Source organism: Macaca nemestrina, chromosome 14, assembly GCF_043159975.1.
Source record: "Macaca nemestrina isolate mMacNem1 chromosome 14, mMacNem.hap1, whole genome shotgun sequence".
NCBI classification, from domain to species: Eukaryota; Metazoa; Chordata; class Mammalia; order Primates; family Cercopithecidae; genus Macaca; species Macaca nemestrina.
Window position 1 is genome coordinate 79,554,865 of NC_092138.1, and position 16,592 is coordinate 79,571,456.

General features: G+C 37.5%; 1 protein-coding gene across 2 annotated transcripts in view; it reads right to left on the reverse strand.

Moving 5' to 3' along the window:
* LOC105481107 (catenin alpha like 1) overlaps positions 1 to 16,592 on the reverse strand; it is a 72,525-nt gene that overhangs the window by 8,937 nt on the left and 46,996 nt on the right. Inside the window, exons 11-15 of one of the 2 annotated variants that reach the window (XR_011612777.1) lie at positions 16,140 to 16,290; positions 6,374 to 6,411; positions 2,077 to 2,266; positions 1,332 to 1,382; positions 1,165 to 1,252 (exon numbers count right to left, since the gene is read on the reverse strand). Coding sequence is in view for 1 of the 2 variants with exons in the window: in XM_071078117.1 (XP_070934218.1) it covers positions 1,098 to 1,252; positions 1,332 to 1,382; positions 6,374 to 6,411; positions 16,140 to 16,290 (395 nt within the window). In the remaining variant the exon portion in view is untranslated. Of the gene's footprint in view, positions 1 to 1,097; positions 1,253 to 1,331; positions 1,383 to 2,076; positions 2,267 to 6,373; positions 6,412 to 16,139; positions 16,291 to 16,592 lie in introns of those variants that run through there. The other variant, XM_071078117.1, reaches the window with a different exon arrangement.

Genomic DNA, 16,592 nt, shown 5'->3' on the forward strand with positions numbered 1-16,592 from the left:
CCATTTTCCTGCCTCAGCCTCCTGAGTAGCTGGGACTACAGGCGCCCGCCACCATGCCCGGCTAATTTTTGTATTTTTTTTTTTTTTTAGTAGAGACGGGGTTTCACTGTGTTAACCAGCATGGTCTCGGCCTCCTGACCTCGTGATCTGCCTGCCTCAGCCTCCCAAAGTGCTGGGATTACAGGCGTGAGCCACCGTGCCCGGCAGGGGGTGCTATTTATTGAGTCCCAAATCCCACACAGTTGCAGATATCCTTCACAACTTTAGTTGAGCTCAGTCTCTAGAATACTGAAGCAACCTACAGGTGTGTCCCACTGTGGATAACCTTTTCAAAATCAGAATGAGTAGGAGAGGAGCCAGAAAACTGGAGATATCAAGTATTTCCCAGGTTTCCAAAAGTGAAAAAGATAGATTTCAGAAACTGAGTGAAAGCTTGACGTTATTCCTTGAGAAAATTCTAGAATGGATTATTGAGCAGATAACTGATTTTAACTAAGCAGAATTACTATACCTTATGTATAGATTAGTATAATGGAAGACCGAAATATGACTAACATTGACATCAACAAGGCATTTGATCAAGAGTCTTGTAATATGAACAAGACAGAGAATATAGGTCAGATAACATTAAAGTTAGGGGAATTCTCTACATAATGAATGCTGACTCACAGAGATTTGGCACGCTATTGACATAGGCCTCATAGCTCTATTCTGTGATCTGTGTCTAATCAATCTTCATCTGTATCTAGTCAATCACTGTATAAAGGCATAAAAGGCATGTTTTGTTAACGTACTGATGCTGGCTGGGAGAGGCATCAATATGCAGGAAAACAAAAAAGCAGGAAGTAAAATTATTTCAATGATGGAAAGAGTGGGCAGAAACCTAGCAGAAGATCCCTTCTAAATGTAAATCCTAATTAAATACATGTGTCTTCTTACTGCATTCACTTAAGTAACTTGTCATAGTAACTATTCTTAGTCTTTTACCATATATTTGATACTGACTTTAACCTATCAATGATTTCACATGGAACGTTTTTTCTTTATACCAGATATTATCATACTGATTTAAAAAATAAAAATTCAACTATATTTACCTAGTAAATAAATACAGAGAATAGGCCATACTGGACATGTTCCGTCCATATTGAACAATCTCATTCTCCTGATCTTCCCACTTCTCAATTTCGCAGTCAGCATCAGAGGTGAGCAAACCCAGCTTAAGTCCAAGCTTTGCTATCTTGGCTTGCTCCTACGAAACATACATTTTAATCACACGACTTTATCACTATTGATATAAAAGGCAGATTAGATGTAGGAATAGGTCTTACCTCAGAGTCAGGCTTGTCTGGCTTTAATGATTTCAGGTTTGCATTATTCTTCTGTGACAATAAAAAGATTAAGATTATCTTAAAAAGCAGTACATTAAACTGTAAGGAAATGCAACAGTAATACAAAGCATAACAAAGTACTTGTAACAACAGTTTAAAATATTCAGTATGTAATGACAAATACTCTACTAGTAGGTGAGTTCAGCTTTGAATAGGTTGTTAGTTTGAAATCTGGAGCCAGAGAAAGCAGGTCAGTGCCCTCTGTGCTCTGTGGCCTCTGTGCTTACAGCTGCTCTCCTCTTTTCACAAGAGCTTCCAGGGACACAAGACAACTTCTGCAGTATTCCTGGAATCCAATTACTATGCCCCCAAACCTCCCTGGCCTCTCTGTTCAACAAGATTCTTAAAATACTTGAATTATTCTTATGAAATGATATATTAAAATTAGCCACTACATGTAGTTTTCTATACATTCCTCATGTTATGACTCCAGAATTCAATTCCTTTAACTAATTTGCTCTTAGAAGGCTAAATTTCAACACTCTAGTTTCATTGATATCCCAACTGCTAATCTCATATCCCAAGGTGTAAAGAGATTATACTTAGGATTCTGAATTTAATACGTGAACCAATGTTCAATGGTTCCCTATTTTTGAAAGAGAGAGTTTGTTTTCATGTAAACTATCTGCACCTCAGAGTGTATTTTCCCTAGAAGGGGAGAAAATATTCCATACTAGTTAGTTACCAGGCTAGTCCACTGATGCCAGTGTACTTGAAGAATAGAGCACCAGGACAAATCACACCACCACCAATAGCAATATTTCTTTGAAAAATATATTCCGAAGTTCTCTGAAGCTGATAGCCCACAGACGGGGTTCCTCCAACTCTGCGATCTGGTGAAAGCTCCCATAGTAGAGGCAGGAGTTCCAGAACGGCTAGGGTTTGTAGAGAAAAGGGGGCCAGCAGATGCAGGGAGCGAACTTTTAAAAATGGAAACATATACTTAAGTCGTACACACTCACAAACACACATTGGGTATGGATTCACATACATGCACACAAAGTATAAATTACAATAAAACAAAACACTCATGTGTCCACTTAGCTTAAGGAGGAAAATGATCACAAATACTTTAAGGAAAAAGATCTTCCCATATATATAATTTTGTTGCCCTTATTACCATGACTTGTTACTTCTGACCAACTATTCTGTCACTAGTTTCACCACAGAACAAAACAGTCTCATGGAGTTTAGATCTGCTCATGGAACATAGCCCTTTTGAGATTTTCTAATGATGTTTACTATTAAAGAAATAGGTGAAGGACAGAAAATGAAAATAAAGGAACTCCTGTTACACACACACACAGAGAGAGAGAGAGAGAGAGAGAGAGTGAGAGAGAGAATAAACATATATGACCAATGATCTGTCTGGCTCCTCCTTGAATGATCACATCATCTTTATCTCCATCCTTGGTCGAGTTGACAATAGGCAATTGAAAAAACATTTAAAAAAGTAAGGAACACCCTCAAGGTTTTCAGGTTTTATTTTATTTGGAATTTTATACCTTATATTAGTCTTTTAAATTTAGTTGCATTTTCATTATTTTTATTTTTACTTTTTCTAATGATGATGATTATTAAAGAGTTTAATGACGACTGAAAGGTGATTGCCTGAAAAGGTAAATAAACCATCTTAATAATGTAGCCAAGTTTGCCATCTAGTGGACACTATTTTGGAATGCAGTCAGATGCATTCATTTCAGTTACGTAAAGCTAAAGACGTCAGCCCCCTAAATATAAATAGCACCAGACTCTAACTTTGCTTCCTAAAAGACAGAACTATAATTTTCTAGGAATATAATTAGCTATGCTATCCTCAACTAAGAAAATGTTTCATGATTCTGAAATGATTTGTTACTAAAGACAAAAATACTATTCAGTTGAATAAAATCTTTGCTCCATTCAACCTGTTAAAAGCTTTGTGATGCCTTTTCTAATTCTCAAAAAATTATTTGTAGTAGCCCTAAGTTATCACACTTATAAAAACAGTAAGTCTATCATTACTTGCTCAAACCCAGTAGGATATTAGCTACAAAACCATCTGTTAGGGTTAAGTTAACTTCAAATAACAAAAGTAGACAAATTGCTATCCGTACTTTCAAACTGTTCTGACAATAGCTTACGGCATAGAAACTGTTTTCTTTTTTTTTAAGTCACAGAATTAATTTGCAGTATTGTGATTGCTTTTTCACCAGCTGCATTCAGTTCCTAATGTTGTATTTCAGTATTAAATACCAGTTCCTTTTCAAAAAATGTACTAATTAAGTTTGGACCATTTTTTGATTTGGGGATTTGATTTATCATTTGTTCTTCTCCTACATCATCAACCATTCCCACGATCACTTCTACAACTCCAGACTTAAGACTTTTATATCTCTCTTCATTGCAAGTTCTTTCTTCTGATACTCACTATCTGTTCTTCACCACACTGTTACTATTGATAATCATCAGTAATTTTTCTCTCTTCTCTATTCATTTTCTTTTTATACAAGTTTAAACCTATCCAATACAGTAGCCATTAGCCACACAAGGCTACTGAACATTTAAAATGTGGCTAGTCTGGATTGAGATACACCCTAAGGGTAAAATACACACCAGAGTTTGAAGATTTAGTATGACAAAATGACTGTAAGAAAATTACCCTAATTATATGTTGATTACATGCTTAAGTGATAATATTTGGGATATATTGGATTAAATAAAAGATAGTAAATTAACTTCACAAGTTTCTTTTTTAATACGACTACTATAAAATTTTTAATTATATATATGTCTTGATTTATAGTCATCCCTCAGTATGCTCAAGTCCTTTATATAAAGTGGCATATTATTTGCATATAACCTATACATATCCTCCTGTATACATTAAATCATCTCTAGATTACTTATAAAACCTAATACAGCCAGGCACGATGGCTCATGCCTGTAATCCCAGCACTTTGGGAAGCCAAGGCGGGCAGATCTCTTCAGGTCAGTCTGGCCAACATGGCAAAACCCTGCCTCTATTAAAAATACAAAAATTAGCCAGGTATGGTGGTGAGTGCCTGTAATCCCAGCTACTTGGGAGGCTGAGGCAGGAGAATCGCTTGAACCTGGGGGGTGGAGGTTGCAGTGAGCTGAGATCACACCATTGCACTCCAGCCTGGGCGACAGAGTGAGACTCCGTCTCAAAAAAACAAAACAAAACAAAACAACTTAATACAATGTAAATGCTATATAAATAGTTGTTACACTGTATTTGGCTTTTAAATTGGTATTTTTATCATTATATTGTTATTTTGTATTTTTTTTCCCCCAAATATTTTTGATCTGCAATTGGTGGAATTCACAGATGTGGAATTCACAGATGTGGAAACTTCAGATATGGAGGGCCAACTGTATATTTCTATTGATCAATGTTGGGCTAGAAGGTAAGCTTCACAGTAGCAGAGGCCATGCCTGTCTTTTCCATTGACTCAGCAAATTATCAAAGTATTTTATGAGTGTCAAATTTGTGCCAGACAGTCAAGGCAAGGGGAATACCAGACAGTCAAGGCAAGGGGAATACCAGACAGTCTAGGCAAGGGGAACAAAATATTTTTTTAAATCCCTACTGTGGAATTTATATTTTAGTGTCTTTTACATCATTCTTTCATCAAGGCCTAGCAAAATGCCTGGCAAACAGTAGGTGATCAAGAAGTATTTAATATAAAATAAATATTTTTGTCCCTCCTTGACCTATAATTTGGCCTATTATGAATATTGTGAGCCATCAAAGTACTCCTTTCTTTGTGATTGAGAAACTGGGTATAATTTTACACTGGGCATAATTTACAAGTCTTTCATTTTTCTCATTTGCTGTCATGATTACTTCCTGCTCAGAAACTACTTCTACATGGGCCATTGTTTTCCTTTACTTCTTAAGTTACAGTTATTAGGACACCTGGTAGTTTCAGAAGATTAGTCCTTCTTGATAATTGATTTTTTTTACTATCATTTCTACTTTCCATATCTATCTTATTCAAAACTATAACTTTCCATAGAATGATCTCTATAATGAATTGCTAAGGTCATCAAAATGCCACCTGGGTAACATGACTGATGTTAAAATGCTGTCAGCCAGAAGATAGCGATTTTCGTTCCTGTCATTATTTTTTATTGTTGTATTGTTATATTTTTTTCAAATATTTTTGATCCACAATTTCCTTTTTTTTTTTTTGTTTCTTTTTTTTGAGACAGAGTCTCACTCTGTCGGCCAGGCTGGAGTGCAGTGGCACAATCTCAGCTCACTGCAACCTCTGTCTCCCAGGCTCAAGCAATTCTCCTGCCTCAGCCTCCTGAGCAGCTGGGATTACAAACAGGTGCCACCACGCCTGGCTAATTACAGTAGAGATGGGGTTTCACCATGTTGGCCAGTCTGGTCTCGAACTCCTGACCTCAGGTAATCCGCCCATCTCGGCCTCCCAAAGTGCTAGGATTATAGGCATGAGACACCATGCCCGGCCCACAATTTCCAATATTTTTGACCCCCAAAAGGGATCTTGTGACCACTACTTGGTTAATATACCACTCTGTATCTCTTCTCTTATGTATGACATGACATATTTTCATCTAGGTAGAAAGCATATGAAAGTCCTTAGTTTGCTGAAAGTGATTCCAACATGACTTTGCAAATTAGGGAAGAACAAAACAACTTCTGACCTCAGATATGGCTTTTTAATATCTTATTTATTTATTTTTATGATGCTATTACTGGGATATGGCTTTTTATTAATCACAAATTATGTTATCTATTCTCTCAAACCCCTAAACTTAAAACAAATATTCAGAGTATAAGCCACATCTAGATTGCTACCCAGAATAACAACTCTGAGGTCAACATTAATATCCTAACTTTTTTCTGTCACGTCAATTATTGGTGGTGGAGAGAGTAGCAACAGGCAAGAGCATAATTTGAATTCTGAATAAAAACATTCCAAAATGTACATTATTTTTCTACTTACCATTGGCTTTGGAAGTGAAAGGTAGCCATACTTCTCTCCTACAAATAACACATATAACTTAAAAATTTTTCTATTAATATATTTTTCTATTACTCACACTTAACTTTTAAAGTATTAATTAAACAAACAGGAATGTTAGTACATTAGTTTTGATAACTTAGTCTATTCATTACATAAAATTCAGAAATAAAATTGTAATTTGGCTAGTGAACATGAAGACTCTCAACAGCTACATGTCTAAGGTACCTATGCTGGCCAATCTCCACCTCTCCCAACATACAGGGAGACTGGCAAATGTCCCACTGACATTTACTGCCACTTACAATCAGCTTCATTCACAGAGTGCTCCTTTTACAGCAGTTTACCTCTAATGAAACCTGATTCCTCTTTTATCAGTACCAGTATCTGCGCTTCTTCCATTGCTGCAAGTACCAGACCAAATAATTTACAACTAACCTCATAATGTATTCTCTCGGTCAGGGAAGAAGAAAACCCTCTGTACAAGATAGGAAGATGAAGTAAAGCAAATAACAGGAGGTTTTTTGGCTGTGAACTGACACATGGCATGAAGCATGATAATGAGGAAAGGAAGGAGATGGGTAATGCCCACATCATCCCTGCCCCATCTATCATCTTTACAACTTTCAGGTCCTGAATACAGTCAGGTTACAATGAATGATAGACTTTTTATAAAAGCTGGTTTGTGTCATCTGGAGTAAAAATTCAAGACCTACATAGTAATTGCTTCTTGAAGAAAAATTTCTTCTTCAAGGAAAACAAGTATATTTAGCTATAATAGATTAGTTTGAACCATATGAAATTGCTGGTATTCAACCATTTTGAAATTTCATATGGTCCAAACTAATAAAAGTAAACATAATATAAGAGCACTAAATCACACCTTTTCTCATAGAATGACTATTACATGAAATGGGCAAACCTGTTAGTCTCAGAATGGCTTACACAAATATTTAAAATTTCATCTAGAACTGTACTATTAAATGTGGAACCTACTAGCCACATGTGACTATTTAGCACTTGAAATGTGGCTAGTCTGTACTGAGATGTGCTGTAAGTGTATAATACATAACAGATTTTGAAGACGTAGTACAAAGGGAGAAAAAAAGATGTGAAATATATTAATTTAAAATATTGATTATACAGTTAAATGGTATTTTGCATATTTGGGTTAAAAATTATTATTAAAACAAATTTCACATTTCTTTTTCATTTTTCTTATGCCAACTAGAATTTTTTTTTCTTTTTTTCTTTTTTGAGACAGGGTCTTGCTCTGTCACCCAGGCTGGAATGTAGTGGTGGAGATCACAGGCTTACTGCAGCCTCAACCTCCTGGACTCAGGTGATCCTCCCACCTTCTGCTTCCTGAGTAGCTGGGACCACAGGCATGTGCCACCAGCTAATTTATTTGTATTTTTTTAAGAGATGAGGTCTCACTATGTTGCCCAGGATGGTCTCAAACTCCTTGGGCTCAAGTGGATCTTCCCGCCTTGGCCTGCCAAAGTGCTGAGATTACAGGCATGAGCCACTGTGCCTAGCCTAGAAAATTTCAAATTACATATGTGTCTCACATTCTATTTCTCTTGGACAGTGCCTATCTAGAAGAAGAACTGTTGCTAAGAGTGAATTAATGGTACTTGAGAATAGCTTTATGATTCAAATCATTTCCTTGTAATGTCAAAATTGTAAGGGAATTTTATTAATTAATGGCTTTCTGATCTCAGAATGGTGAGGGGAAAAAACTTAAAAAGGAAGAGGCTACTTTCATGCCTTGTCTCTAAGCTCTGATGCAAAAAAAGTGCCCGATTTAGTTGCAATATTAACAGAAGATAGTCTTCAGGTCACTCAGAATTTCAAAATTCACCATCTGTCTTAATTCAAAGTCTGAATCCTGTCCATAATATCCTTTAAAAAGTGGTCTTAGCACATTATAAAGAGCACATTAAACGGAAGTAGGAACCCAGGCGTGGTGGCTCACGCCTGCATTCTTAGCACTTTAGGAGGCTAAGACAAGTGGATCACCTAAAGTCAGGAATTCAAGACCAGCCTGGCCAAAATGGTGAAACCTCATCTCTACTAAAAATACAAAAATTAGCCCGGCGTGGTGGTGCATGCCTATAGTCTGTTCTTTTTTCTGTTTTTTGTTTTGTTTTGTTTCAGCCTGGGTGACAAAGCAAGACTGTCTCAAAAAAAAAATAGAACAAAAAACAGAAGTGGGAAAGTACTAAAAATAAATAAATAATAAAAAAGAATTTTGAAAGGGCACCATCATTACTTAAATGTAATCAGCTACAGAAGTAATCTTGTATTATCTAACTTAGTAATCCTCTATAGTGCCCATGGCCCTAAAATGTTCATATTCACTCCCACAAGTTGGGACAAAACCAACTGTTTCAGTATCTCTTATATCTCTAAGATACCACAGAGTTAAAGAAAGTAGAATGTATAAATAAATGCATTGAGAAATAAATCCAGTGAAAAGAAAGCTTTTATGTAATCTGGTTTGCTACCATTTTCATCCACCTAGTAGTATTTATCACTTGATAGTTCTAATCCCTCTGGTCCTCTTACAGATACTTTGTTTTGCTTCCTATTCCCATCCTTCAGTTAGACTCAGAATGATTTATATGAATTTGAGGATAATTGCAAAATTGATCATTTTTTCAGATAGGCCTCCTCCACATACTATGCAGGTAAGATTCTTCTTTCCCCCAGTGCCAACAGAAACCAAACAAGTTGACAATAACACAAGAAAAAGCAATCTAATTCTAACAGAGATCTAAATTACAGTTAATTATAGACATTATTTCCCACTTTTTTTTTTTTTTTTTTTTTGAGACAGAGTCTCACTCTGTTGCCCAGGCTGAAGTGCAGTGGTGCAATCTCAGCTCACTGCAATCTCCACCTCCTGGGTTCAAGCGATTCTCGTGCCTCAGCCTCCCGAGTAGCTGAGACTACAGGTGCACGCCATCACGCTCAGCTAATTACAGATGTTATTTCTATGTGCATCTAATTATTGCCATTGATTCTAAGCAGAAAAAAAAAAAAAAAAAGAATAAACTGGCTCAGCCAGGCATGGTGGCTTATGTTCATAATCCCAGCACTTTGGGAGGCCAGTGCAGGAGGGTTACTTGAGGCAAAGAGTTCAAGACCAGCCTGAGTAGGCTGGGTGTGGTGGCTCACGCCTGTAATCCCAGCACTTTGGGAGGCCGAGGCTGGTGGATTACGAGGTCAGAAGATTGAGACCATCCTGGCTAACACGGTGAAACTCTGTCTCTACTAAAAATACAAAAAATAAATTAGCCGGGTGTGGTGGTGGGCGCCTGTAGTCCCAGCTACTCGGGAAGCTGAAGCAGGAGAATGGCGTGAACCCAAGAGGCAAAGCTCGCAGTGAGCCGAGATCACACCACAGCACCCCAGCCTGGGTGACAGGGTGAGACTCGATATCAAAAAAAAAAAAAAAAAAAAGACTAGCCTGGGTAACATAGCGAGACTCCCATCTCTGGGGGGAAAAAAAAATTATCCGGGTATGGTGGCCAGCACCTATAGTTCTAGATATGTGGGATGATCCCTTGAACCCAGGAGTTTGAGGCTGCAGTGAGCTATGATCACACCACTGCACACCAGCCTGGGTGACAAAGTGAGATCCTGTCTCTAAAATATAATAATAAAATAAACTGGCTAAATTATGTTTAGCTGTTATATCAAAGAAGTAGCATAAACAAACTCTATCATATTATAAACATTAAAAATAGTTGGAAAAACAGGACTATTTGGAGAAAATATACTTAGTACAGATTTGATATATAGAATTGTCTTCAAAGCACTGTCCTCAACGAGGTGTTGTATGTTTAATACTCCCTAAATCCTGTTTAGTCAACACTACAATTGTGCCATCTTCTGAGTTTATACCTTCATATAAATTAAGTTCGCAATTAAGTTCAAAGGCCCTCTCATCTTAAGGGAGCACTACAATTATTTCTTATGAAAACCTAATTGAGAAATGTTCTCAGTTACAATATGTAGAGCCTTTCTGTATATCTACAAAATAAAGCTAATTCCCCAAGAATGGAAAAGACTTATTATTTCACTGAAAATGTGCTAAATTATCCCTGATTCACATTTCTTATAATTAGCTATCTTTAGTTCTGGAGGCACTCTATATAGTATGATCAATTAAAAAATTAACGTCCCCAGACCCACTTAAAATTAATCCCTGACCACTAAAGGATAGGCAGCTTATCAGCTAAACTCAGGAGCAGGAATGAAGTATTCTATTCTAAACCCAGCTATCATCCTCCAACTCCTCCCTCTCCCTCACCTCCATATTCAATTGACCGATAAACTCTACCAATATTAGTTTTTAAATTCTTCTTAAATTAGTCCCCTTATCTTCATCTTGACTATCATCACCCTAGTGTAGGCCATCATCTCTTCTCTGGACAGATGACCCCCTTGTTGCAGGCTCCTACCATCCCCAAATAAATTCATCTTTACCCACGAACATGTTTATCTTCCTGTGCCCCCATTTTAAGTGGTATCCAATCTGCCAAACGATAATGTAAGTGCAGGGCTATGAAATAGGGCTACCAGGAAAATGAGAAAATGAAAATTTCAGTAGAACTGAAAACCAAATTAAGATTCTTGGCAGGATCCTTGATTTAAAAAAAAAAAAAAGTGGTTTATGAAAGTATGCCATCCATGATCATAACTGCCCTACATAGTTTAGTTAGAGCTGCATCTCTATAAACTGAAGTGTAGTCATATTTACTCTGAAATGATTCAAATAGAACAAAGGGAATTCAGCTTCCTTAAAGGAGGGATAGAGACTGCAACCTCTGAGATAAGGTTTTTTTCTGACATTTATTGTTCAAAATAATCTCGAATTCTAAACTGACATATATTCACCACTAAGGAAAAGTGGAGTCTTTTAGGTCTGGTCCCCTTCTAACACAAGGGCCACGACCTCTCTGGAGGTGAGAAGGCAGAATGGGATGAAAGCAGAAGACAGGAAGACAAGTATTGATTTTTACCTTCTTGAAATAATCCCAGGAGGTCCTTGTGTGAAATTTAAGTGTCTGGGGTTAAGGTGAACAATGACCTAGCTCTCAGACTAACTTTTAGCATGTGAACACTAAAGCCTCCCTCTTATTGCTTAGCGTGATGTTTACGACTTAGTTGGATGGTTAAATGATACTTACAAGTGTGTCTGGTAGTTTGCCAATCACAGGAGTCAAGTTATGCAGAGCAGAACTAAAGTAGCTAGAATACAGCAATGGCTTTTCAACAATAGTCATAACAGGAGTTATAACAGCAGCAAAGATAAATCAGGACCTGAAGAATACACCTTTGTATGAAAGTAGTGGGCAGGTGCAAGGTAATGGGCAGGTTTGTCACACCAACCATGCATAACAGGAAGAACAACACTGTGGCACTGGACTCAGTTCACTCAGTAATAGTTAACCCAGAGTTGGACTTCTTTGCGGAAAAAGCTATGCTCATGAGGTTCATGATAAAAATCAGGACAAATAAAGGCAGTACACACAATCAACCAACTCCATCTCAATGAACCCTACATAAACCCTTTCTGAACAGAGAGGCACTTTCCCAGTGAAACAATAGGTGTCCCATTGACTAAAGGCTGAGGAGTTTCCCACATAAGAAGGAATTTCTGTTCCATCCTTAGGAAGTTTGGGTAATGCTGATTTTTTGAACATAAGTTAACTGAACCTAAAGAAGACATTATTTATATAATATCCAGCTTGAAAGTAAAAGAAACTACAGTGCTCATGTAGTCTGAAAACAGGTATAGGATGTACAAGCACTATGACACATTATTTCATTTATGTCCATTGAAATAAAGAAACAAACTCAAAAGGGCAGGTAATGTGCCCGGGATTCCATTACTAACAGATTGTTTTATCTCTTCTGTAATTTAGCTGGCCTCAGCCAATAAGTGGGCCAACCAAAACAAGAATCCAGTCATTACTTGTTCCTTGCTCTGTACTTCCTGGGATCTCTCAGTCATTTCTGGAATAGCTTTGGGAGGGAAAAAAGCAGAACTCAGAGCTGCAGTCTGAGCATTTTTCACAGAATTGGTTCATTCTTGTTAGAAAACTTTAGGATTGGAGTGGAGTTTAACTGCTTGAGTAATGGAGTATGGGTAGTTAATAAAATTTCATCTTTGGCATCATTCAAACCTCAGTAAGGGTCCCAGCTCCTGTAGTTTACTCACTGTGGGATACTTTGAGCCTCAGTTTAATCATACGTAATATGTGGAAATAATACCTGTCTCCAGGTTACTGAGAGGATTAAATGAGAAAATGGACATCCAGTACTTATGAAAGTACCTGGAACCCAGTAAATTCTCAATAGATGGCAGCTACTGTTATTTTTATGGTTGTAATAGTCATAGACCCCTGAAGGATCATGTTTACAATGTTACCCACACAGACCTTAGTAGCCTGTGGCTTTTACTTTTCCTTAAACTTCCCTAGCTATTTTTTTTTTTTTTTTTTTTTGAAGAGCCTAACTTTGGTAGAAGAAAGGCAAATCTCGGAGACAGAAAAGGAGGACACTGAATTAATGTTGCATTAGATGTCTGGTGAGAGGAATCTTTCAGAGGGTGTCAATTCACCATTGGAGAAGGGATGAACTTCATTTGTACAAAGCAGCGAGGAGTTTACCTTTGCTTCTGCAGATCTAGAGATTTTTCTATGGTGGGGCCAGACAGGCTAGTCCTCCCTAGAGTAGAGTAGGAGAAAGGACATAGGGAGAGAGGGATGCCAGAAAGTTGGAGAGACTGAGGTTAAGGAAGAGAAATCGGACCTAATGTTTTCTCATAAACTATTTAGTTTTACTGCAAGGTAACAGTGGTCATGATGCTGAGGCTGATAGAGGTAACATTTATTGAGAATTTACTGTGAATTAACTTATTTTATTTAATCTTCACACTTACCATTATTAGGTAGTTTTGTCATCATTATCCTCATTTTGCAGATGTAAAACTTGAAGCACAGAGAGATTACGTTAGGAAATAGCAGAGGCAGGATTGGAACCTAGGCTGTCCACTTCAGAACCTGGATTTCAACTTCTACCCAATTCTATCCCTAACATGAGATCAGCACTCAGATCTCAGAGGAAGGAAGAGACCTCTTGATGGAAAATGCAACTTGGGTTTGTTTTCTGTTTTAAGGGAAAAAAATTACTTGTATTTATAGAAAGAAAACCCCCTTGCCAAGCTTATCAACTTTTAATTGCTACTGTAGTTGCTACTCAGAACATCGCCTGGGATTAAGGCAGAGAATAACTGTTAAATGACTGCTATCTTTCTTGAGAGGGGGGAAAAGGCTGTTATAACTCCTCTTCTTAAGGAAATAAAAGATAAAAGATAGTCCAAAATGTTGGTCTAACAGCCTGGTTGAGAAACTGTGAGGATCTTAAACACAAAGAGGAAGGGGGCTCAGGCCCTTGGTCAAGAAGACTAGAACTATGTCCGTTTCAGATGATGATGAATTCACTGGCCTAGGGACACGGAAGAAGTACAAGTAATGAAAAGTCAGCCATAGCCCATGTTTACATGAATGAAAACAAAAACCTATTCAGCACTGAAAACAGTATAGGAGAAACCTGTACTACGCTTAATGGCATTCTGGTAAAGAGGAGAAGCAGCTGGCCAGGCTTGACGCCATATTCTTTTCAGAATGGCTGCAGCTATTAGTAAAGCTTCTCACAGTGCATGTGGAACACGTTTACAAGTATGCAGAGTTAATCACATGCCAGAAAAATAGCCATCCTGTGGCACTCCTCCAGCCTCCCTATTTTCATGAGCTGATGACAACTGATAAAGCCAGAAGACAATATTCCTCTGGCCTTTAAAGAGAGCCAGGCAGGATAAAGACACAGTGCAGGGTATATTCTATGCCCAGAAGTCGAAAGTACACTAACTTCGGGTAGTGCTCACAAAAGACTTTTAGAGCTGACAGGTCACTGAGATCACTCAATCTAAGACTTTCATTATTGAGCCAAGGACACTTGGGCTGGGAGCAGGGAACAGCCTAACACCAGTTTGAGAAAGAGCTGGGCCTTACAGATACTCCAGGATAACCCACACCAGGTATCTTATCACCACAGCAAGCCACTTCTCTTCATTTCCCAACAGTCCCTAAGGCTAAGTGACCACTCTTCCTTTTAAAGGTGGATCAATTATATCATTTACCTTTTAATATCTGCAATTTGGCTCATATAAAAATCTATGTAACTATAAATATGTTACAAAGCATCAAAATCATATGCCATTCGACTATCACAGAAATTTTTAACTATGGAAGCATGGTAAACATTTACCATACTTTCCAATGTTACAGCTATAATTCTATTATGCCCTGATTTTTAAGCAAATTAACATTTATCCTAAATGAGTATTTTTAAAATACGAAATGTTTAAATGGGCATACTCAGTAAAAAATATGTAATTTGATATAATAACTTTAAATGACATTTTATTTAAAAAAATAAGCAAGCTTTGACACTACAGAAGCCATTTGAAGAGAAAAAATATAAACATGTAAACATAAATAACAGGACACACAGTACAATGGGAAATAAACAAAACTTCCACTCAATATTAAAATAAAGAATAAAAATGATGCCTTCCTATACATTGTATGGCGCTATTCTACATGTTGTAGAAATACCAATGAACTTACCCACCACAGGCAATATTCCAAGATTATGTAGTCATCAAGGAAAGAGATTCCATCCAAGTGGAAGGAAAGCAATTCAAAAATCAAATAACTACATTCATTTCATTATTAAGTTATTAGAATTAAAACAGAGAATTACTGCATTATAAAAGAGCTGTTGTATTATAACTAAACAACAATTTAGAAGAAGTAAATGACAATTTCAACAGGAAAACTAGAATGTTAATATTAATTCAGAGATCTACTATGCTGTTTTTGTTTTTTTTTTTTTTTTTTTTTTGAGACGGAGTCTCGCTCTGTCGCCCAGGCTGGAGTGCAGTGGCCGGATCTCAGCTCACTGCAAGCTCCGCCCCCCGGGTTTACGCCATTCTCCTGCCTCAGCCTCCCGAGTAGCTGGGACTACAGGCGCCCGCCACCTCGCCTGGCTAGTTTTTTGTATTTTTAGTAGAGACGGGGTTTCACCGTGTTAGCCAGGATGTTCTCGATCTCCTGACCTCGTGATCCGCCCAACTCGGCCTCCCAAAGTGCTGGGATTACAGGCTTGAGCCACCGCGCCCGGCCTGCTGTTTTTGTTTTGTTTTGTCTTGTTTTTGAGACAGAGTCTTGCAACTTCCGCCTCCCGGGTTCAAGTGATTCTCATGTCTCAGCTGTAGTAGCTGGGATTACAGGCACACATCAACACATTCGGCTTATTTTTGTATTTTTAGTAGAGACAGGGTTTCACCATGTTGGCCAGGCTGGTCTCGAACTCCTGACTTCAAAATGATCCACTTGCCTCGGCCTCCCAAAGCACTGGAATTACAAGCGTGAGCCACCACACCTGCCCTACTACACTGTTGTACAACAAACTTTACTGCTTGGCTACTAAAATAAAGGAGGATAAAATAATATTTTTGTAATTTTTTTGTGAACAATATTTTACTACAAAAATAACCCAGCAGGGTTACAACAAGAATTCATTTGCAGTTGAGGTTTGGCATTAAAAAACTAACAAGAGTTACATTAAAATAATAACACATTTCGTTATGTGGATAGTTTCTCACCTCGTCTTCCTTCAAACACATCACTGATTTCTCTTAGCAGTGTTGACATGTCACTAATTTGGGATTCCCAAGCTTCACAAAACACATCTAGGTTTTCTTTAGCAATTTTACTAGATGGATGCAATGTCAATGTTTCAGCAGCAGAAATTATCTAAAGAAACACAATACACACCTGTGTGAATTTCAAAATCTTAGCCCTCAGAATAACTTTGGAGACCAAAGGTAAGTAAATCTGCTGTTCAATTCAACTCAATAAACAACTATGAAGTAATTTCCATACACAAGCTCCATGTTGGGCAATATGAAGACACACAGTAGGACAAAATTTGCTGTATCTTATAATCTGACCTGCAGATAAATAGTATGCATTATTATATACAAACCTGCATTCAGGGAGCCATTCTCTTCATTCAAGTAAAACTGTTTGAACAAAGTTGTTCCCATAGAATAATT